This window comes from Dendrobates tinctorius, unplaced genomic scaffold (assembly GCF_039654945.1).
Source record: "Dendrobates tinctorius isolate UK_male_01 unplaced genomic scaffold, ASM3965494v1 ptg000135l, whole genome shotgun sequence".
In the NCBI taxonomy this organism is placed as follows: domain Eukaryota; kingdom Metazoa; phylum Chordata; class Amphibia; order Anura; family Dendrobatidae; genus Dendrobates; species Dendrobates tinctorius.
Genome location: NW_027361803.1, coordinates 10,174,284 through 10,199,378, shown reverse-complemented (window position 1 = coordinate 10,199,378; position 25,095 = coordinate 10,174,284). Strand labels below are relative to the sequence as shown.

The following is a 25,095-nucleotide window of genomic DNA, read 5'->3' as shown; positions in this document are numbered from 1 at the left end:
GCGGTCGGCAGCGGGCAGGCTGCAGCCGTGGGATGGAGTGAAGCGGCAACGGCCGCGGGCTGGAATGGAGAGGGGGCGGGCAAGCCGCAGCCGTGGGCTGGAGTGAAGCTGCAACGGCCGCGGGCTGGAATGGAGCGGGGACGGCCCGGGAAAGTGTGGGCGGACGGTCGGTGTTCCTCTGCTGGGTGGCACTGCGCCTCCTCCCTTCCGCCCACAGTGAGTCTCTCCTCCGTCTCTCCTGTCGCTGTCCTCCTCCCTGGTCTTGTTCGACAGGTTTGGCTCCGGCTGTTAGGAATCTGGGTTCTATGCTGCCTATGCGGGAATCCAGATTCTCACATTTGTCTCCAGAGGCTGTCCTTTTTTCCCAACTTCTGAGCATGCCCATGGGACGAGCTCCCATTGGAGTTCAGGAGTCAGGTGCTCAGGTCCTGCTCCTGATTCCATTGGCTTAGCTCAGGGCTCTGGAGATTTCTGGCAGGTCCCGTACGCTATAAAAAGTGCGCATGGCCGCTATGCCATGCGCTTGTATTTCTTACTGCGCTGTATGTATGGTGACGGATGCTTGGACTGGTGACTGACTTATTAAGAAACCCCTTCCCTCTGATATTACGATTGTGAAAAGAAAAGGAGGAGACAGGGCGCTTCCAATGCATGGGTCTGTATAAAAAGTAGATGAGTACACGGCAATTGTTAGGCTCACCTGATAGGGTTGTGAGAATCACAACACCTTAAAATCGCATGAACAGCTGCAGCAGTCTGCACGAGGTCCAAGGACTTAGTACAAAGAAAGGCTGGTGGTGCAATAAGAGACTGCGCTGCTGTAGTAGAATCCAAGATATCTTTATTGCCAACGCGTTTCTTGAGCCAGTCCCAGCTCACTTCATCAGGGCATGTTACAGAAGATCATAACAAGGGTATATATACACAAAAAAAAAAAAAAAAGGAGAAAGGGGAGGCGCCAAGAATAGTGGGTTGACACGTCAACATGGATACATATACATGAATCATGCAAAACAATAAGCTTTATTACAAACATATTAAAAACGATGTTTATAATACCATAAAAATAATATTGGTTAAAAAAACACGGGGAGGATCAAAAAATGGCTCTTGAGTACTGGGGTTGATTAGAACTTGCCTCAGAGGATATAACTCATGGTATTAGTCCACTATACTACACGTGAAACAGGAAAGTAAAAAAGAAAAATAGTTAAAACCATGTATAAATAGCTAAAAGCTAGTCTCTAGGTTGAGAAAAAAAAAAAATGTAATTTTTTCTTTGAAAAACGAACATGATGATATAAAGAAAATGAAAGGATGAGATATTGGAACACAGGGTCAAAATAAAATCAATAAAAAACATCATTGATGATATTAAGACCATTGGGCTCAATAGATTTCAGTTTATAAATCCAAAAAACTTCCTTTCTGCATAGTGATTGAAACCTATTGGGGATGTGGTCTGGTATGTAATCAATGGGATAAATGGTGGCTTTACTAAAATCTCTGGAGTGTGTGGTGTCAAAGTCCATGTTTTTGGAAGCCTACTTTGATATTGTGACGGTGTGAATTCATAAGACAATGTAGTGCTTGTGTAGGGCGACCTACATACAATCTGGGACAAGGACAGGAAATGACATATATAACATAAGAGGAATGACAAGTAAGGTGAAATTTAAGGGGAAATTTTTCAAGTGTAATGGGGTGGACAAACACAGACATACAATGTGAAATGGTATGACAGCAAACACAATTAGGACGGTGACACTTATAAATCCCTGGTGATGAAATGGTTTGAGTAGTAGGCTTCTGGGGTAGAAGTCTACTTGGAGCCAGAATATTCTTTAATGACCTGGCCTTTCGGAAGGTGATAACAGGCTTGTCTGGAAGGACCCCATTAAATATGGGGTCCTTCTTAATGATGGGCCATAAATTATTTAGAACATCTCTTATCCTGTTCTGTTGTGAACTAAATGTTATAATAAAATTTGCTCTAAAGAATTCAGCATCATCTTTCTTTTGTTTAGTCAGAGATTTGCTGAGGAGAATATTCTGGTTAAAATTTTTAAAAACATTATCACGTGTAGAACTAATGAGTTTTTTGGGATACCTCTGAGCGAGGAACCTTTCCCTCAGGACCTCGGATTGTGTGTTAAAATCCTCATCATTAGTGCAGTTCTTTCTTATCCTTTGGAACTGATTGTGAGGAATATTAAAAGCCTTTTTTGTAGTGTCCACACTTAAAATGTACATAACTATTAGAATCCACTTCTTTAAAAAACATTTTACTGCAAATCTTGGAATCCCTGATGAAAAATGTAATGTCTAAAAAATCTATGGACTGATTATTGACATGTGAGGTAAAAGTCAAGCCCCATGGATTATTCTGGATGGAACAAATAAGAACACCCACATCTAAAACGTCATTATCCCAGATTAAGAACAGGTCATCAATATATCTTCTGTATAAAATGATGCCTTTAATAAAAGTCTCATTGGTGATAAAATTTTGTTCAAAGACCCCCATAAAAAGATTTTCATACGTAGGTGCTACTCGTGATTCCATAGCGGTCCCACGTGTCTGGTGATAAAATTCCCCCAAAAAAGTAAAAAAGTTATTATGCAAAATAAAATCCATCCCTTTGAAAATAAAAGTTTTTTGTGCAACAGATAAACGAATATCTGATAAGAGGAATCTATTAAAACATTCAAGACCCAACTCATGTTCAATGTTTGTATATAAAGCAGATACATCAAATGAAATAAAATAATAAGAGTCTTTCCATAACACATCATGAACCAGATTAATCAATTCAGTAGAGTCCTTCAGGTGGCTGGGTAACAAGAGAACATGATGTTGCATTATTCGGTCAATAAAAAAGGACAAGTTGCTTGTAAGGGACCCTATGCCAGAAATTATGGGTCTACCTGGGGGGTTGGTCGTAGATTTATGTATTTTAGGAAGATGATAGATGAAAGGGGTAGATGGATTTTTATTGACCAGAAATTTCTTCTCTTGATCATTAATGGTTCCTTCAGAAAAAGCTTCATTGATTAAAAGATTATAAGCAATGGTAGCAGAAGGGATGGGATTGTGGGGAAGTTACGATTGTGTGAGTGATTGGGCAGCCGCCAGCGCGCTCCAGCTATTCTTGTCTCAGCAGCTAGCGTCCTGCATCGCGCCAGCGATATTGCGGTGTCTCCTCTGAGGCTCCGTTCACACCGCGCTGCGTCTGCAGTTCCTCGAGCGTTCGCAGTTGCGACGTCTCGCACCTCTTTTCATGGTAGGTCTTGTCGGAGTAGTTCTGATATTTAAGGCTGCTCCTGTGACCCTTTAATACCGTGTCGCTGTTGTTCTGTGACTTAAACAGACACAGCGTTTTTGTGTGCTTTAAGGTTGCAGCTCTGTGTCTTTAACAGAGCTTGCTTCAGTGCACTCTGGGTGCAGTTAACCCCGTGCACATTAACTCCACAGTGCTCTGCCTCTCTAGCAGCGGTTATATCACCTGCCGCACGGTGGACCCCGAGTGGCGAAGGCACTTTAATTATTTTTTTAGTGCTTTCCACCACTCCTAACACCGGCTCCCAGATGCTCTCTCCATCTCCTGCTTCCTCTCCCCCGATCTGCTGACTCACTCTGGCTCGCGTCCTCTGCCCCTTTTATATAAGCTCCTCCCCCAACCATTCTAGAAGTCTCTGCCGTCCGTCCTCTGTTTCTGCCCCCCGGAAACAGTCCCCTTATGAACCCCAGTGACGATCCCCTTGGTTCCGGCCCGGACATGCGGAATCACATATTCCCTGCTCCCATCATATGAAGTAAAGGTCCCACATCTGAGGATGTCGGGGCACGCTACGCATGAACCACAGGGAAAACAACCATGTTTCTGGGCACCTGAATTAAAGAGTGGTTTTTGTTTAGCCACGTAATGGCTTCTACCAGGTGCTCCCTCAGATTTTTCCCTGTCCGCTGTGTCATGCGTGGGGACAGAGGTAAGTTTGCTGCCAGAACGCTGTCGATACGCAAGACCGGCCAATGCTTTTCAAAATCTCACAGATCCAATCCCAGTGGCAATTGTAGGTAGAAGTGACCCTTAAATCAAAATTCCCTTGCTGTTCTCCCTTCTTGGGCTGCGCGAGTAGGTCCTCCCTCCTTGTTGACCTGGCCTGTCCATAGCTCGCCTTTATGCACCGGCCACTGTAACCGCTCGCTCTAAACCTCTCAGGATAGCGGATTGTCTGTTGAAGCAGGCCTCAGTGGAACAGACCCGCCTATTCCTGAGAAACTGGTCAATGAAGTAGGAAGAATGGAAGTCCATTTAAATGTAAAGATATAATTTGAAACAACCCATCAATCTGCATTTATTTTATCAGGGCAAACATATATGTCTGATTATTACGGCAAACTATGCAACCCTTATAGCTACACCATTTTTTTTTTACTTTTAGACTCGACAGTGAGGTGGATACTCAAAGCCCAAGGTCCGGGTGGGCACATCAGCCATGGGCATCAGTGCAGCAGGCAGTTGAGGTATGTGGGAAACAGGGAGTAAAGGTATGGGAGACTGCAGACAGACAGGAGTCCGGGAACAAGTAGCAGAAGTTCTGGAGACCACAGACAGGTATCATAGATTCTGGAGATGACAGACAGGTAGCAGAGGTCCTGAAACAGGTAGTAAGCAGGTACACAGACAAAGAGTCTTAATACCAAGACACAGGTGTGTGTCTTGGTAAGCCTTATGAAGGCCTAGGTAGATGATTATATGGGAGCACGCCGGGCTACTTGCATAGCCTGACATGGAGCACCAGAGTTTAGCGGAACTGGCTAAAGTGAGCAGAGCCCTGACCCAGGACAGCTGGGTAACAGTACCCCCACTCTTAGGGCCCCTCCCAAATGAGTCCATAATAGCAGAAGCAAGAACACACTCAGGCCTTGTTATGTTTTCCCTGCGGTTTTCTTTGACCCCAAACTTGGAGAAGCCATCCACAGAGCCCTGACAGGAGGCAGGAACATTAGAGGCAGCGGCTGCAGAGCAGAAATTCTGAGGTGTTTGAGGCAAAATCTTGAAACAGTTCTGACAAGATGATCCCCACTGGGTGATTCCGTCAGACGACCAGTGAATGACCGGAGCGTGTAACCATAGCCACCCAGTTCATCAAAGACTTTCTGGAAGGCAGAAAGTAAGGATAGTAGGGACTACATTATAGGGTCATTCTGCTCTCACAATAGCGCAGGCAACGCCAAAGGGTCCCCAGACAGCAAAGAAAAAAGGTAGATCACTTTTGTCCAGTTAGAAAAAAAATTGCTGGTTCACAAAGCCCCTGAGGGCCTTAATGTCTCCATCAAAACATACAGAAGTGGGAAAATGTGGAGATGTCTCCCAGACAGAGTGCTTCAGCTGTTGAGGAGCTAGTGGATAGGCTGCAGTAATATGGGAGAGTGCGCTCACATGAGCTGTGAGATCCCACATTGCCTGGACAAGCTCCCGTTGACTTACAGCGAGTTGCTTAACCAGTCCCGGCAGATCGTCCATATCACACAACAACAGTGCTGTTACTGGTGCACCATTGGGATTCATTGGTCTTGGGATTCTGTTATGCTCCCTAGGTGAGGTGAATCCTCAAAACCCAAGGCCTGCGTGGCCAACAGGAATCAGTGCAGCAGGCAGTTGAGGCACGCAGGAAACCGGTAGTAGAGGAATGGGAGACCACAGAGAGACAAGAGTGCAGAAGCAAGTAGTAGAGGTGCCGGAGACAGGTAGCAGAAGTGCCGGAGGCCGCAGACAGGCAGTAGAGGGGCCGGAGGCTGCAGACTGGTAGCAGAGGTGCCGGAGGCCGTAGACAGTTAGCTGAGGCACCGGAGGCCGCAGACAGGCAGCAGAGGTACCGGAGGCCGCAGAGGTGCCGCAGATAGGCAGCAGAGGTGCCGGAGGCTGCAGACAGGCAGCAGAGGCCGCAGACAGACAGCAAAGGCGCCGGAGGCCGCAGACAGGCAGCAGAGGCATTGGAGGCCGCAAACAGGAAGCAGAGGTGCCGGAGGCTGCAGACAGGCAGCAGAGGTCCTACAGTCTGCAAGTAGGCAGCAGAGGTCCTGGAAGCCTCAGGCAGGTAGCAGAGGTCCTGGAGGCTGCAGGCAGGTAGTAGAGATCCTGATAAAGGTACTGAGCAGGTCACAGTGCACAGACAGAAAAAGTCTTAATAACAAGACACAATTGTGTGTCTGTGAGCGTTATATAGGCCTAAGTCGATGATCACATGGGAGCACGCCGAACTACTTGCAAAGCTCAACGTGGATCACAAGAGAGGTTAGAGGACTGGGATGAAGGGAGCAGAGCCCAGACCCAGGACAGGGGTGTAACATCTAACATTTATGTCAAATAGTTTACAACCCTGTGCCACATTCGCTGTAGATGTATGGCCATGTACTTATTGTGAGGTAGCGCTGTCATTCAAGGTTGGGGGACACTCGCTTGGCAGCCACACAATCCAATCCAGCTCGGGTTTTTCCATAAAACCATATCATAGTCCTTGCGGTTTATTCATTCTCATAAACCATGGCAGCAATACACAACATTACAGGATATGTCAGCATAGCGTCCATTAAGCAGGCTATTCAGCCCCCAGTGTTATCTCACCCGTCAGGGTTCTCTCAGGGTTGTTTCCCCCAGGCTGCAGATATCCTCTCCAGGGAGCTCTCAGGCACACATCGCCATTGCTCACAGCCACCTCTCATGCTGTGATCCAGGAGACAACTCTCCTCATGGGACCTTCCGCTCTGGACCAACCAGGTCCGTGCATACACCCTTGTGACCTACCCTGGCTACGTTATATAGTCCGTAGCCACGCCCACTGGGTCACATGGCTATGACCTCATCACAGGTCCTTCACACACATAGCTTTTTCCTATAGGTGTTATCAGACACACCCCTGGGTGGATTTGTAGGCAGCTAGAACCCGCCCATCTCTCCAGCTGCCTGAAGGCTTCACCCTAACACAAAGGCACCAGAGATCAGCTCTGCTGATAAGCATATGACCAAGCCTTCATCTCAAAGCCACCCACTTTGAGATACACAATGGCCACTCAGTATTCTGCCACTCATCCTCTCTCTTGGGACATCCACACAGCGCCCCCTAGCGGACACAGTAGTCATTACACCACATACCCCGCCCCTCTGTTCAAACTTGTGGGGTTGAACACACAATCTTACACAAGGATCTCGAGACCGGGCACTCATTACATCTTGCCCCCCAGGTCGAGAGAACCGTCTCCACCTGTCATACGGCCTCATCTCTGCGTTAGGCCTCCCCTGCCTCCAGCGGTCAAAATATCGGTCATTGTCTTTAACCCTCCAGTTGCAGTCTGTCTGCATCATCAGACACTGTTTAGTCACCACCCTCCTAGAATGCGCTTCATCACCTGACCATTCTCCCACTGATCGTCTCTCCCGGTTGGTACGGTCATCAGTCTTAATCGGTCCTACTGTCTGGCCTGAGTCTGACTCATTCAGCGTCTCACAGGAACTAACGTCTCTCAGCCTCGCATGGCCTGTCGAACTGCCACTTGCTGACAATCTTCGGCCACCTGCCATGTCACTACTTGGAGGAACCCTTCGGGTCCTTACATCTTGGGTTGGAGGCGGCCGCCACCTGGTATTCCGTACTTCTTTATTAATTCGCTGGCGGTCCTGCCTCAACTGCTCAATCTCTTGCAGGTACCCCACTCGATACTCCAAGAGCATCCGAAAGTCTCTCAGGCTCTCCATGGAGCCAACCACGATGATGGGAATTCTACCCACTTCACTGGTGAGGATCCCTCATTATCAGGAGGGATCCTCACCCTCACCACACCTGAGATATTCACGAGGTCTTGCATCACCTTCCCAGATCTTCCAATGATTCTCCCAATCAGAGCTTTGGGTACCGGAACTACCTCTTTCCGCAAACCCCGCCGATCCATAGCCTCTCTTGCTATCTCTAGGCGTCGAGCAGCCTTCACATTACTCTGCCTAACCAATTGTTTGACACGTAGACACTTCAAATGCATCTCTTTCAGGACAGCTACTCGGTTTGATGTCTCTTCTCTGGCTGATACTATCACCAACTGCCGAGTCTCAGGTGCCCAGTGCACCTTACAGGCTTTGACCGCCTCTTTGAAAGCCTCATGCACACCTTCCTCAGCACAGGCTTCTTGCATGTCCTCTGGTACATCAATCACAGACTGGAAGGTCGTAGTCTTGCTCTCTTCCTGGACCGAAGGCTCTGGCATTACCACGGACACTTCCCTCACTACAGTTGCCCCGACTGGGTGACTGTCTTCTTTAGTTCTTAACTCGCCAACTTCACACGATGGGATCACTTCATAACCCTTTGCCACGATGGCTACTGGCAGTTCTGTCTTATTCTCACTCGCGCTCACTCGCGGTAAGTCTTCGGCCAACTTCTCTCGCAGAAGACTTTTTACTACTTCTCTGAGTTCCTCCATCTCTTCCTTGAGGTTCTTGTTCACACTTTGCCAGGTGACCTCTGAGCTCCAAGATCTCTTTCTTGAGCTCCTCGACCCTGTGCTCAGCCGTTTGTCTCAGGACTTTTTCTCGTTTGACACATTCATCCACCTCCTCTCTGAGGGCCTTATTCAGTCCTTGCCACATTACCATGTGGCCTTTGAGCTCAGAGACTTCTTTCTCTAGCCCTTCTATTCTGTGCTCCCTTTCTTTCTCAGAGCCACAGTCACCCCCCAAGATTGAGTCATCCCTCCAGTTACTCACTAACCGTGTGACTACTTCAGCCGTCTTATGCACCAGGTCAGCGTCAGTTTTGTCACGAGATGTCAGGTCCGTCCATTGGGCTGTCATACCCCTTTTCCCGGTCACTTCCACCTCTGACCTTTCCACGTCAGGAGCCGTCACCGTCTTCGTATAGGTTAGCCCCACAGTAGGAACGTCTCCACCCTTGTGGCATATATCATCAAACCTGACAAAGTCCAGGCCCCACTCCAAGGCATACACTATATCTGATGGTATACTGCCCCTTTGATACTCACTGCCTTCGAGCCCCTCAAACATTATTCTGTCTACCGCATAGTTCACTGTGACCCCAAGTGCACAGCGAACCTGGACCATTTTCTCAGTCAGACAGAAAGTGAGAGGAGTTCCTACCAGCATCACCTGACTCTTTGAGTCTAACCGTCCTGAGATCCCTTCCCGGTGTAGCATCACGGAACACACTTGCGGCCAGTCATCACTCGGAAAGAATATCCCACATTCTGAAAATGACATACATGAACAATGCAGTTTCCCGGACATACCCACTGAGCCAACTAGTGCTGCCATTTCTTCAAATTCGGCCCCTTTCTGGACCACCACCCCAGCTTGGGTTACCGCCTCCCTCTGAGACTCCACCCCCTTTTGGGAATCCACTTCTTTTTTGGTTACCACCCCAATTTGGGTCACCGCCCCCTTTTGGGACTCCACCCCCTTTCGGGCTACTACCCCGATTTGGGTCACTGCCCCCTTTTGGGACTCCACCCCTTTTCGGGATCTCCCCATGTCCGTTATACCTGTCTTCTCAGACCACAGTTCATACAGTACAGTTTCTCTTTTTTTTTTTTTTCCAATACCACACAAGTCTTTGTTGGCACCACCACAGCTCCTGCTGTCACCGATCCCCGGCACCACCGGCTGCTGTTCACACACACAAAGCGGCTGGTGTCACTGCAGCTCCGGCTGCGCCGTCTTCGTGGATCCGCCGATCCACCGGAAGCCGCTTGTCACCTTCGTGGCCCCACTGAGCCACATCAAGCCGCTTGTCACCTTCGTGACCCCATTGAGCCACATCAAGCCGCTTGTCACCTTCTTGACTCCCACTGAGCCACCGCAGGCTGAGTCGAGAAAAAAGAAGAAAAAAACCACCACACAAAAAAAACTCACGTGTCCTGACTGTGTGCTATTCGGGACGCTCCTGTCTCCACCTGAGACCGTCCAACACACAGGGCGCACCGGGTGCGATTCAGGGAGCGACCCTCCTCCCAGGGTCTCCCCACACACCGGCCTCACTAGGTCCAGGGGCTCGGCGGGTGCTCTTCAGGACATCCGTCTCCGCCTGAGACTGCCCAACACTTGCGCCTCACCAGGTCCAAGGTCACACCACGTGCTCCTGGGATCCGACTTTGCTCCCAGGGCTGACCCTCCAGGACCTTTCCTCACTGAACCCTCCAGGTACACTGTCTTCCTCACTGACCCAGGTCAGTACCACACGAACACCTGTCCGATACCTGTGTTGCCCACACAGGTCCTCGGGTACCTCTTCTCCGCAGAGGCACCCTAGCAATCGCCAGTCTCTTTCTCCTGGGGAAGCGGCCGCACTGGGCTCACCGATCCGGACAGTGCCTTACTCACTAGGCCGCCCCACGGTTTCCAGCACCACAGTCGGACAGTGGCTTCCCCACTTGCAGGCCGTCATCGGCTCTGCTCACACGTGGCCGGTCAGCAACACATCACACGGCTTCCACAACCGTCAACCCTCCTGGCTCAGCGTTGCTCTTTGCCACCGAATTCATGCAGTCCTTATCCGTTGCTCCCACCCAGCAACAAGGCTACACAACTGCCCATAGCCTTCTCCACCCTTTGTGAGGTAGCGCTGTCATTCAAGGTTGGGGGACACTCGCTTGGCAGCCACACAATCCAATCCAGCCCGGGTTTTTCCATAAAACCATATCATAGTCCTTGCGGTTTATTCATTCTCATAAACCATGGCAGCAATACACAACATTACAGGATATGTCAGCATAGCGTCCATTAAGCAGGCTATTCAGCCCCCAGTGTTATCTCACCTGTCAGGGTTCTCTCAGGGTTGCTTTCCCCCAGGCTGCAGATATCCCCTCCAGGGAGCTCTCAGGCACACATCGCCATTGCTCACAGCCACCTCTCTTGCTGTGATCCAGGAGACAACTCTCCTCACGGGACCTTCCGCTCTGGACCAACCAGGTCCCTGCATTCTCCCTTGTGACCTACCCTGGCTACGTTATATGGTCCGTAGCCACGCCCACTGGGTCACATGGCTATGACCTCATCACAGGTCCTTCACACACATAGCTTTTTCCTATAGGTGTTATCAGACACACCCCTGGGTGGATTTGTAGGCAGCTAGAACCCGCCCATCTCTCCAGCTGCCTGAAGGCTTCACCCTAACACAAAGGCACGAGAGCTCAGCTCTGCTGATCAGCATATGCCCAAGCCTTCATCTCAAAGCCACCCACTTTGAGATACACAATGGCCACTCAGTATTCTGCCACTCATCCTCTCTCTTGGGACATCCACACAGCGCCCCCTAGCGGACACAGTAGTCATTACACCACAATATGGATGTACTTGGGACTTATATAGTGCAAGCTCGAGAGCTGAGCTACCTACCTCCAGGTGCAGCAATCAGAGTTAGCTCTGATCGCTGCAGATTATCCCCTCAAATGCCACAGTTAATGGCAATCACAACTCACTACCATCACCAGTGTGATACAATAACAGGGTATCAGTGAGTTTCATGTAGAGTGGCTGTAAACCCCCTGGTCTGGCATCTGAACATTTTATTAAAGATGTTGGCTAGTGAACCTTCAAAATGAAAGAAACAACATCTTCTTCTGGTGCCCACCAACCGCTTGAGTGCAGCTTCCTTGACGGTCCCTGACAAGACTGGAAGGGATGACTTCCCGACCATCAGTCTACTGCCCACGGCAGCCAATCAGTGTCCCCAGCAGTCAGGTGACTGATGGTGGGGATGCCATCACTTCTATCACCTATTGTTTATTTACTTTTTCAGTAATGATCCCTACTCTCTGTAAGCTTTATAAAAAATCAGAAAAATTCTTTAAAGGGCCTGTCACACTAAGCGATATCGCTAGCAATATCACTATAACTTGTGACGTTATAGCGATATTGCTAGCGATATCGCTGTGTCTGATACTTATCTACAACCCGCTCCCCCGCTGGTTATCGCTGATCGCGCGAGAACGTTCAGGACCGTTTTTCGTCGTCAGCTTCCTGCGGCGCTTCCTGCTGTGACGACGAGCGACGCGTGGAGCCGGGCGGGAGGACGCAGGATCGCCTGGTGTGACAGGTAAGTAGCGACCCCCGACCCCTGCGATGTCGCTGGTGAGATCTGCCTGTGTGGCAGCTCACTAGCGACCACTTAGCGATGTACCAGCGATCCTGACCGCGTCATATCGCTGGTCGGGATCGCTGGTACATCGCTAAGTGTGACAGTACCTTTAGTCTAGCAGTAGTCACAACTCTATGTCTGCAAAGAAAGAGTTATACAACCACATGACAGCCCCCATGGTTATCTTAGGAGCTAGTATTTTCAGAATATCCATTTATTTCAATGGCAGCAACACACCGGTAGAAAGAAAATTATGACTGGAGCTGCTGTATAAGTTGTGTGCTACAGAGCAGAACATTCTTTCGGAGGATGAATTACATCTGCACATGAGCAATTTCCATGCCCTTATCTGCTCCAGCGTGTAGAGGAAAGCTTGCAGGGAGCGTCCATGTTCAGGTCGCTGGGCTGCTGCATCATTTAGTCTGAGCCCCAGCGTCCAGACCCAGATAAGTAGTGTTGCTACAGCAGTGGGAACAGTCTTTCTGCCTGAGGCTTGGTCAAATAGGTTCGCCTCCCCTCCGATGTGTCGTTTCTTCTGTTACAGTCACTTTTGTCTTTTTGATCGTCCTTAATGAAAAGCATAATAGGGGGGACAATAATTTTCTCTAAAAAAGAGGGCGCCCAAAATAATTGCAGTTTGCATTTGTGCATGTCACTTGACTAAGCTGCAAACTCACGCACGGCCATTAGGGGCGCTATTGTGAACACAAAAATTAGTATTTTCCTTCAAACCTTGGCGGAAACTAATTGTACAACTGAAAATAGAACTGACTCTCATCATCCACCATCAACCAGCGGCCTTAACACTGTTCTTCAACTTTAAAACTTTGTTACTACTGTGTTTTATTAACCTTGGAAGAAATGCAGATCTGAATAGGTAGATGTGACAGCTTCGGCACACAAACGCTTTGGTACTTGTGATGAGAAAAGGCAGCTTCTTGGAAATCATTCAAGGCAGCGCTTTACAGGATGTGTTCTTCCATTATAAGGAAGGCTATTCTTCACTCTTCAAGGTAAACTTCCCCATCCCTCTGGGTTCTTTCATCATCCATTCAACTATAGGTATACATTTACGTTATAGAGGGTCAAAAATGCCTAAGCTGAGCATGTAGATGTAGAACCAACAGCCAAAATAATGGGGGTCTACCAAGATATTGTGGGGTCTGAAATACAGAGTCACACATCATATTTGTCAAGCTCACCCTGTGAAGTGGACCCACAAAGCCTCAGGCCCGGGTGGGTACACGGGCCCGGGCATTGGTGCAGCCGGCAGGATGGCACGTGGCGAGCAAGAACGTGGCATACTCAGGAATCATGGGAGCAGCAGGACGGATAAAGTGGAAGTCAGCAGGGAATTAAGCAGATTAGGCATGGTGTACACAAGAAGTGCGGTACACTAAACTAAAGTCTTGAGACTGGATCCCAAAACACAGGTGTGTGCCCTGATGACTTTTTAGTAGGACTAGTGGGATGAAGTCACTGAGCCATGCCGGGCAACCTGCAAAATCCGACGTGGAGCACAACAGTGGGCAGAGGACCGAGGTGAAGGAAGCAGAGCCTGTGATTCCAGGGACAAGTGGATCGCCCGCCAGGGCAGTGGGGATACTCGGTACCGGGCAGCTTTTTAAAGAGGAAGTGTCATAGCAGCAGTGGCCCTGGGCGTCCAATAAAAGGTATAGTGAAAAAGGGATAAGACGTGTTCGTGATGCCACCTGTGGTATTCGGTCAGGGGACCGACGCTGCTATGCAGATCCTCTGGGATGGTGACAGGGCAGCAGAGATGGTTGAGCTCTCCACAGGTAGAGTTATATCCCAGGGAAGTTTGGATGTAGATGTTAAAGGTGAGGATGGTGAATGTGGTGCATGGCATGATTCAGAAGACCCAGCAGGGTGCAGTTTCCTTTACCTTTTACTGAGCAACGCAGGTACAGTCCGGGGCTCAGGTTACAGATGTTTCTGGAGCCGGTCAGCCTGGAAGTAATTTGGGAATTTCCCTAGTCAGGTGAGTTGTGAGGCCTCCTTTCTAGCGCTATTCTCTAAGGTACTTGCTGCTGTATACTCTATTCAAGTCCCTCTTTCTGTCTGATGCTTAGGTAGAACTCCACTCGCATGACAGGCAGCTGGAGCTTGCTTCAGGGGTTGCTCCTGTCTGGCATCTCCAGCTCACAGGTGCTGCTATGTCGTCGAGTATCAGTAGGGGACAGAGGATCTGCAATCCTCTGCCCTCCGGATTCTGCTGCTGGGGCTTTCATACCCACACAGCCTCGGGCTCCGGCGCCCGGTCACTGCCGCTCAAGCTGGGGTGAGCTCAGATGGAGCTCCTCTCCACACATCCTCTCTCAACCTTGTTCGGGCTTTAACGCTCTCCACTAACTTCCTCCTCCTGACCAGAGAGAGCAGCTCCCCTGAAGTCGGGTTTAGAGCTCCCCCTGCTGGCCTGGAGCAGGAAGTGTGTTGTATGCTGGAACTACATGGTAAGGGGATTCCTTCTTTGCTTCCAGGCATGACATCACTCCCCCCTGAGGGAGACAAGGCCATTGTGGCAACCAAACTCCTGGGGTGCCACATTCCCCCCTAGTACAATTCAGTACTCCTGGACTGAGGAAACATAAAAGAAATAAAACATAACTTTTTACAGGATTTTAACAGATACATAACTTTGGTGAAGTCCTGAAATTGTGTGTCCTTTTCACCCTACAAAGTACAATATGAGGGAACCCATCTCAAACCCCCAACGTAGGCCCTGGGTGTGACTACAGGGCATTAGTGGTTACCAGGTTGGACTACTTCTTCGGTCACACCAGGCGGTTTTTTTTCTGTAGTTTCGGTGCTAACTATTTACAATCATTATCCTGGTCACTACGAGTCCAGTGATCCATTCGTCCATATAATCAAGAAAAGAAGAATGGTTAAAAGTTCATACAGTAAGTCTCTGTAGGCTCATATACTTAACAGTTGCAATTATGAACTTTTTTAAACTTATTTGCAGATGTGGCTTCTGTTACTTGAGCTTGTGGATCTTCAGCCTGGTCTTGAATCGCTTCTCTTCTGGCACTTCCAGCTGGGGAAAGGTTAAGACGGGCACGACTATGGCATGGTTCACTCTTGTCCAATTTGAAGGGAACTCGCCGAGTACAGTGTGTTAAGGATCTGCAACACAGGACTAGGGTAGAAGGGGAAAAACTGACCCTGCACTATGACTAGGCTGATACCCTACGATGGAGTGGGCGACCCATTCCTTGCGAATAGACCCACCGACGATCCTAGGTTAATCTCAAGCAAAGACCTATAGATGGGGGAGGGAGGTCCCTGAAAGATCTAAGGACTGGGTACAAAAACGGGTCACCTCCTAATAGAAAACACAGAGAAAGCTGCAGAAACCAAATGAAAACAGAAACTAAGACTAGCAGAACCAGAGGTCCAAGCACTGCACAAATTAAAGCACACAGAAGGCAAAGCAAAGCACCAAGCCAGAACTCAAGCGGATTAACACTGTTGTCCAGTAAGGACTGGGAGACAGGTGCTGGATAATAAAGAGTGATACAATCACCTGACCCAAGATAAACCCAGCACCAGAGGAAAAAGACCAGCAGCCAGAACACCACAAGAAAATGGCGGATAGTCACAAACTAAACAGACTCTAACACAGTGCTGATCTTTTCCTCCACTTCTTCTACTGGCTGAAGAATGTCTCGGTCTTCAATCTTTTCCTTCAGTTGGTCAGGGCACAGCTTTAGATGATCTCTTGACACTGCTGCTGAGGTTTCTCCTCCATCTTTGCTGATGAGGCACACCTTGGTGTTATTGAAGTCTGAAGGTAAAACAACATAGGGCTCAGCCTGCCATTGGTCGTCTAGATTGTGCACTCGTCTCTTCCTTTGAGTACCCATTCTCCAGGTGACAAGGGAACTGCGAGGTGTGCTGATTATAATTTCTTTCTTGCTTTTGTCTTGCCTGGGCCAGACTCTTCTCTACGCATTCTTGCATTTTGCGGTACTGCTGCTACCGCTGTGTATCCCAATCTGCATCTGGTGATGTTACTTCAGGTGTTAAGACTCCCATGTCCAAGTCAATGGGTAACTTGCCAGGTCTTGCTCTCATCAAGTAGGCTGGAGTACAGTTGGTGGAGTTCACAGGCATATGATTGTAGAGATCTACCAGATCCCGCAACTTCTCTGGCCAAAGGTTTCTCTCTTCCAGGGGCAAGCACTTCAATAGGTCAATTACCACTTGGTTAATTTTCTTACACATGCCATTTGTCTGTGGCTGGTACGGCATTGTCCTGATTTTCTTGCAGCCGTACAGGTTACAGAACTCCTGGAACACTTCTGCTTCAAAGGCTGGGCCTTGGTCGGTAAGCACTCGTTCAGGGTAACTGTGCGGTCGACAAAAGTGTCGTTGAAATGCTTTCGCCGCTGTCTTTGCTGTTTGGTCTTTCACTGGCACAACTGCCAGGAATCTTGAGTAATGGTCAACGATGGTGAGGGCGTAGACATAGCCTGAACGGCTTGGGGTCAACTTCAAGTGGTCAAAGGCTACCAGTTCAAGCAGCTGTTTGGTGATTATTGGCTGTAACGGGGCTCGCTGGCTGTTACGGTCTTTCCTGCGCAGGCTGCATGGTCTACACTTTCGGCACCACTATTCATTGGCCTTCCTCATACCAACCCAGTAGAATCTCTCGCGAAGTAGGACCTCCAACCTTCCATCTAAAGGTTCCTGCTCCATCAAGGTACGTTTCCAGAACCATTGATGCATCTCGCTTCGGGACTACCACCTGCCAGACCAGTTTGTGAGTTCGGACATTGACACTCCTCTGACACAGCTTTCCCTCGTAGATAAACAGCCTACCCTTTTCTTTCCACAACTGTTGGGTTTCTTGTGGAGCATCCGGATCGGGGCATGAGTCAGCTTGCGTCAGTAACTCCTTTACCAGGCGAACTGCTGGGTCGTTATCTTGCATCTCGGCCAACTCATGGTGGAGCATTGAATTCAACATGGCTTCCTGCATAACATAGCGCTTGTCCCTCACACAGTGGGAACACTGACCTGCTCAGGGGAGGTGGAAGGCTGGTAACTCAAGTTCTTCTAGCTCTTCCTGATCTTCTTCCCCATCTGGTAAGTTGGGAATTCTGGACAGCGCATCAGCATTGGCGTTCTTATGCCCCACCCGGTACTTGATGGTAAACTCGTAGTTGGACAGCCGGGCCATCTATCGCTGCTCCAGCGCACCTAGCTTTGCGGTTTCCATGTGAGTCAGCGGATTGTTGTCTGTGAAAATTGTAAACTTCACCAAAGCCAGGTAGTGTTTGGATCGCTCGGTCACAGCCCAGACTATGGCGAGAAACTCCAGATTAAAGGAGCTCTAGTTGTCAGGGTTTCTTTCAGTGGGATGAAGCTTCCTGCTGGCGTAGGAGATTACTCTTTCTCTGCCTTTCTGCACTTGGGACAGCACTGCTTCCAATCTCACATTGCTGGCATCTGTATACAGTATAAATGGTTGGTCATAGTCTGGGTAGGCCAGGACTTCATCCACCGTAAGAGCCAACTTCAACCGAGTGAAGGATCTTTCTAGTGTGTCAATCCAATCAAACGTTGGACTCTTCTTCCTGGCCTTCTTGGGCTGGCCCACGAGAAAGTTTTGCAGAGGTGCGGCTATTTCAAAATCAACATGTGTCCAACTAATAACTAAGGGCACTTCACATAATAGTAACAAACTATCCAGTGTATATAAACACAGGACTAAGAAGAGATCCCAAAATGAATAAAAACAATTTTATTACATGCTTTAATTAAAAAATACAACATAAATATAAAAAGCAAAATGCCGTATATGGGGACGCAAGAGCACACCTTTATAATAATCCTAATAGGACAAATCAGCAATCCACAATTATAAACTGCAATCCAGGGATTTACATAATGTTGTTCATGTACAACCAATTATCCTCATAGTATGAAAAATCAAAATGCAATATCCAAACATTAATCTCATACAAATAACAAGGAGCAAGAAATTATTATTAACCCCGTGAACATGTGGTTCAATAAATAGCTGAAGTGAAACAATCCTAGTCACCTAAATGGCCTGGCCTATATATCACAAAATTATCCTCAAGTGCATAATGATACTATAGGTAGGGGCACAGACGGGGAGGAACAGTCCCAAAATACCCCAAGTGTGACCGCAGTTAAACAATTAACTAATATAGGCCAGAAGCCTGTATAAAGGCATAATTACCGGAGGTGGATATTGGTGCTCCTAGCGTCCCCTCACCCCGACGCGCTTTTCGCCGCCAGCTTCTTCCAGGGACGTGCGGCTATTTCAGTAAAACCCTTGATGAACCCTTTGGTAGTAGCCTAGCAACACGAGGAACTGACGTATTTTGTGAATGTTGCTGGGCCTCTGCCAGTCCCGGATAACAGTGACTTTGTCGGGGTCTGGCCCCACGCCTTCCAAACTCACTACGTGGCCTAGGTACTGCAACTTGGGCTTCAGGAGGTGGCATTTGGACGGTTTCACTTTCAGGCCAAAGTTGGACAGGGCCTCGAACACCTCTGCCAGGTGCTTCAAATGGTCTTAGTAGGTCTTGGAGAAGACAATGACAGAATCTAGGTACAACAGAACTGTCTCGAAGTTCTTGTGTCCGAGGCAACACTCCATCAACCTCTGGAACGATCCTGGCGTGTTGCAAATACCCAAACGGCATATAGTTGAATTCTGAGAGGCCCATTGGTGTCGCAAATGTGGTCTTCTCTTTGTCTGCCTCTGCCACGGGAACCTGCCAACCCACTGGTGAGATCCAAGGTAGAGAAATAGTTGGCGGTTCTCAGTGCAGCGAGTGATTCCTCTGTCTTAGGTAACGGATAGGCGTCCTTGTGGGTAATGCTGTTAATTCGCTGGTAGTCAACACACATCCTCATTGTGCCATCTTTCTAACGAGGACTAACGGAGCTGCCCAGGGGCTACAACTGTCTCTGATCACTCCAGCCTCCTTCATCTCCCGCAACATACTCTTGGCACATTGATAGTGAACTGGGGTACAGGCCAGAACCTCTCTTTAATGGGCGGATGATTTCCAGTGGGGATATGATGTTGGACCCCTTTTACCTGCCCAAAGTCTAAAGGGTGTTTGCTGAATACCCGTTCATACTGTTGAACCACCCGGTAAACCCCATTCCTTTGGTGTGAAGGGGTGGTCAGTGCCTATGTGCACCTTCTGACTCCAATCCTCTAGCTGTTCTGCAGAGCCATTGTCCTCCGCCTGGTCGGACGAGACCAAGGGTTCTGCTGTCTGGATTGCTTTGTTATTGGCAGTGAACAGCTTAGCAACAGTGGCATACCGGGGTAGTTTTACCTCCTCCTCCCCACCATTTAAGATGTGTACAGGTACCCTCCTCTTGCGGAGATCGACTACCCCTCTGGCTGTCAAGACAGTGGGCATACTATCAGAGTACACTGGTTCTACCAGGGCCTGGTAATCTCTTCCCCTGAGGCCTATGGCTGCCCAACACCAAATTAACATTTCCTTATGTGCCCTGCAGGATTTTATTCCACGACAATGTAGTGTGTTATTCACGGTATTGTTTGAGACTGTGGTCCAAGCTTCAGGTCATTGACCAGGTCCTTCCGTGTAGTTCTGGGCTGATTCATTCTGAGCAGTCATTCTGGGTCATCCATAAAAACAACAAGGACTAGTAGAAGAGAGGGAAATGGCCCAACCGGAGAAAAATATCCAAATCGGGGAACACTGCCCAGTACAGGCACAGTCCCCAGTACTAGTGAATTGGCGCATGCCAATGCATAAGGTGTTTTGTCATTTGATGTAGCATTTCCCAGATTGAAGGCTTTACATTCGGCTACTCCATTCATCCTTGATTGTATTGCCATTCCTGGTATAAATGTGGAGGTGGAAGATTTTGGACCAGTTCACTTTTTTAATTTGTTAATGACAAGTTGCTAGAACATGTTGTCTTGCAAACAAATTTATATGCTTCCCAATTTATCCATCAGAATCTGCGATCCTATTATGCTAGGTCAGATTTATGAACGACAACTAATCTTCCTGAAATGAAAATATTTTTTAGGACTTACATTTGCCATAGGGCTTGTTAAAGAAACGAGCATCCGGTCCTACTGGTCCAACTTCCCTGTTTGAACCACCTGTATGGTTTCTGTCGTTCTTGTTAAGATTCGCTATGAAATGCTCATGAGAATTTGACATTTTAGCGATAATAATCAGTGCCTGCCCAGAAATGCCCCAGAACATGACAGAACATATAAAATCAGACCCATCATCGAAGAGTTGACAGAAATGTGTTTAAGGCTCTACACCCCAACACAAAACATTTGTATTAATGAGTCCCTTGTAAAATTCAAAGGAAGACTGCACCTCAAGCAATTTATTCCATCTAAGAGGGCAAGGCTCCAAATTAAACTCTATAAAATGTGCGAGAGTTCAACAGGGTATACATCAGCTTTTCATATTCATTGAAGGGAAAGATAGCCACCTAAACCAGCAGAGATTGGGGGTGGATGATGCTGTAGTGTCTCTGCTACATACAATACATTCATTCTTGGACAATGATGGAACTGCAGTGCGCGCCATGTTCTTTTACTTCTCTAGTGCTTTCAATACCGTATTACGAAATAAGTTGACTGATATGGCAGTGGATGAGGGGATGGTGAACTGGATAAGTGACTACCTGACGGACAGGCCGCAGTTTGTAAGGATGGGGGAGGTGGTATCTGGCAGTGTACAGAGCAGTGTGGGAGCCCCTCAGGGTACAGTGCTGTCGCCCTTCCTCTTCACATTGTATACAGCTGACTTTCAGTATTAATCCGATTTCTGTCACCTCCAAAAATTCTCAGATGACTCAGTGATTGTAGGGGGCATTATGGGGGGACCAGGGTGAGGAGGAATATAGAATGGTGGTTTCTGACTTTGTGGATTGGTGCCAGACTGTCTAGAACTAAATGTAAAGAAAACCAAGGAGATGGTGGTGAGTTATAGAAGTGAAAAAGATGACTACTTACCGATCACTATTCTTGGCCAGGAAGTGGAGATGGTTGAGACCTACAAATATTTGGGGGTTCACCTTGACAGCAAACTTGATTGGAGGTGTCACACGGAGAAGATTCACAAGAAGGGAATGAGCAGACTGTACTTTCTGCGGAAGCTCAGGTCGTTCAATGTGTGCAGTAAAATGCTGGAAATGTTCTACCAGTCTGTTGTAGCAAGCGCTATCTTTTTTGCTCTCATTTGCTGGGGCAGTAGTGTGCGAGTAGCTGACGCCAATAAGCTCAACAAACTTATCAAGAAGGCAAGTGCAGCTGTTGGCCTCCATCTTGACTCTTTTGAGGAGGTAGTGGAAGACAGGATTCAGAAGAAGTGCAGGGCTATAATGAACAATAATACGCACCCACTATACGGGCTGTTCTTGAATCAGAAGAGCACATTCAGCAGCCGACTAATCCTACTAAGGTGCAAGAAGGAGAAATTCAGGAAATCGTTTGTGCCTACTGCTATGGGGAATTGAGGATGTATACCAATTCACTAAGGGTGAAAGATGGCTATGACCTAGGGCCGGCGCACTAATGTAAAGGATCAGAGACTTGTGTACCTTTGTTGGTTACGTATTCTGGTTAGTCATGCGCAGGATCTGTGTCTAGTAATTACTCTATGTAATGCTGTTTGTAATGTATTAATGCTGTTCGTAATGTTTTGTTTGTAATGCTGTTGTAACGCTGCTGTGATACCATAATTTCCCTCGGGATCAATAAAGTGTATCGTATTGTAAACCCACCAGCATGTCCTACTTAACTGGGGGCTTTTGGAAAAATCGTTGGGGAACGGATAAATCCATTTTTACAAATGGACATTTACTACACCTTTTTATAAGACTGGTTGAATTCAATATAGGGGCTTGTGGGATCATTCGTAAAAACCGTCAGGGGTTTCCACGATCATTGGTCAAACGAAAGGTTTTAAAACGGGCGGTCAGGGGCTGTACGCAATAGAGAACTGCTTGTCCTCATGTATAAGGATAAAAAAGATATTTTCATTCTCAGCTTGTTCCACACAGATGTCACAAGGGCCACTGTAGAACTAGGATCCAATACTCCAAAGCAAAAGCCCATGTCAGCTATTGACTACAACAAATACATAGGGCTGTAGACCTTGCAGACCAGGTTCTATTGCCATACCAGGTATCAAGAAAATCATATACCTGATATAAAAAGTTAGTAATATACTTGTTTCAGGTGGCCACCTTGTGCACTGGGCACTGCTATGGGGAACAGAAAAGGGTCTTCTCCAAACTGTTCACACAAAGCTGAAGCTACAATTGTCCACAATGTCTTGTGCTGAAACATTAACATATAACACTCTTCACTGGAATTGAAGTGACCAGACCGCATTGGCGAGGGGTCGAAATTATACGCAGGGGGTGATGGGCTGAATGAGGAATGGGAATTCATAGATTCGGACATGTGTCTTATACTTCTCTCCATATCGTATACTGTATGTATGTTATAGCTGTGCCTGTTAGTTCTCTGTTTGGTCGATCTTCCACATTTATTTCCTTTCTGATCTTTCTCTTCTGTCTTCCTTCGCACAGATCTATCCTGCAAAAAAGACAAGCTGTCAATTAACTTCTGCAATACTGTGAAATCTGTTGGGAAGTGTTCTCTGAAAGGCATCCAGTCTCAGTGCTGCGTCACGTGTGCAAGAAATGAAGATTTTCCCCCCCCGGAGGCTGAGCCATTGTTTCCATCAAATCCATTACTGTACCATGTTCAGCCATAACTAATAATGACTAATCCGGCGCTGCAACACCTACAATCCAGGAACTGATGCAGATTTTTTTTTCCGAACTGGGGTGCAATTCCGATTCTTGCCAGTAGGTGTGGTCACAATCAGGATGTCCAGAAAGGAAAAACTTCACTGTTCAAGAAACTCTCATTTGTAAAGCTCCTGCCTGATTGCAGCTTTATATTAGATCATTAGATCTGTGCCCATTTATGCTTTAGTGTGTTAAAAAAATATGTAAAGTCCAGATTTTGCATTTCCGTGCAGAACTTCTTCTCTACTTTTCCCTATGACAACACTGCATGCTCAATGTCAACTTAGAATCAGGAAGCAGGCTCGGACTGGCCCATCGGAGGACAGGAGAATCCTCTGGTAGGCCTGTCAAGGAGTACTAATGAGAAGTGCTATTACACTTGATTCCCAATTTACTAAAAAAAGGTATAATTTAATCAATAGTTAAACAAGCTAGGATGTACTAGGATCAGGTTATTTTGCATGTAGCTGAACAGAGGGCCCCACGAGTCAGTGTTACTGGTGGGCCTTTGCCAATCCAGTCCGACACTGTCAAGAAGTGTTGTCATAAGGATAAGATGTGCAGCAAGGTAAAGGGTTCCATTCTAAGAATTAAGTATATTTTCTTCTCACATACCTACCCTGGTCTATTTTCTAAAGGGCTAGTGGACCTATAAAATGGATTGGTCAATGGACAGATTAAAGGGATTTTCCGGTTTCAGCAAAAAATGAAAAGTATTTTTGTATAACATAAAGTTCTACACTGATATGAAAGCATCAATTTATTGGGGATTGTAAATATTTTTTTCCTACCACCTGTCAATAGCAAATTATGCTTCCCAGAAGAAAGTACGTTTACATCCAACTTGCTTTATGGCATACAGTCATATATTAAAGTTTGGGCACCCCTATTAACGTTAACCTTTTTTCTTTACAACAATTTTGGTTTTTGCAACAGCTATTTCAGTTTCATATATCTAATAACTGATGGACTCAGTTATATTTCTGGATTAAAATGAGGTTTATTGTACTAACAGAAAATGTGCAATCTGCATTTAAACAAAATTTGACCGGTGCAAAAGTATTTCGGCACCCTTATCATTTTCTTGATTTGAACACTCCTAACTACTTTTTACTGACTTCCTGAAGCACTAAATTGGTTTTGTAACCTCATTGAGCTTTGAACTTCATAGCCAGGTGTATCAAATCATAAGAAAAGGTATTTAAGGTGGCCACTTGCAAGTAGTTCTCCTATTTGCTTCTCCTATGAAGAGTGGCATCATGGGCTCCTCAAAACAACTCTCAAATGATCTGAAAACAAAGATTATTCAACATAGCTTTTCAGGGGAAGGATACAAAAAGCTGTCTCAGAGATTTAACCTGTCAGTTTCCACTGTGAGGAACATAGTAAGGAAATGGAAGAACACAGGTACAGTTCTTGTTAAGCCCAGAAGTGGCAGGCCAAGAAAAATATCAGAAAGGCAGAGAAGAAGAATGGTGAGAACAGTCAAGGACAATCCACAGACCACCTCCAAAGACCTGCAGCAGCATCTTGCTGCAGATGGTGTCACTGTGCATCGGTTAACAATACAGCGCACTTTGCACAAGGAGAAGCTGTATGGGAGAGTGATGCAAAAGAAGCCGTTTCTGCAAGCACGCCACAAACAGAGTCGCCTGGGGTATGCAAAAGCACATTTGGACAAGCCAGTTACATTTTGGAAGAAGGTCCTGTGGACTGATGAAACAAAGATTGAGTTGTTTGGTCATACAAAAAGGCGTTATGCATGGAGGCTAAAAAACACAGCATTCCAAGAAAAACACTTGCTACCCACAGTAAAATTTGGTGGCGGTTCCATCTTGCTTTGGGGCTGTGTGGCCAATGCCGGCACCGGGAATCTTGCTAAAGTTGAGGGTCGCATGGATTCAACTCAGTATCAGCAGATTCTTGACAATAATGTGCAAGAATCAGTGACGAAGTTGAAGTTACGCAGGGGATGGATATTTCAGCAAGACAATGATCCAAAACACCGCTCCAAATCTACTCAGGCATTCATGCAGAGGAACAATTACAATGTTCTGGAATGGCCATCCCAGTCTCCAGACCTGAATATCATTGAACATCTGTGGG

General features: G+C 47.2%; 1 protein-coding gene across 1 annotated transcript in view; it reads left to right on the top strand.

Annotated features, from left to right (window-relative positions):
* The window catches only part of ADAMTS12 (ADAM metallopeptidase with thrombospondin type 1 motif 12), a 609,414-nt gene extending 585,551 nt beyond the window's left edge, over positions 1-23,863 (top strand). Inside the window, exon 26 of the mRNA XM_073543900.1 lies at positions 22,765-23,863. Coding sequence (XP_073400001.1) covers positions 22,765-22,952 — 188 coding nt within the window. The 3' untranslated portion in view covers positions 22,953-23,863. The remainder of the gene's footprint in view (positions 1-22,764) is intronic.
* Positions 23,864-25,095: the final 1,232 nt, after the last annotated feature.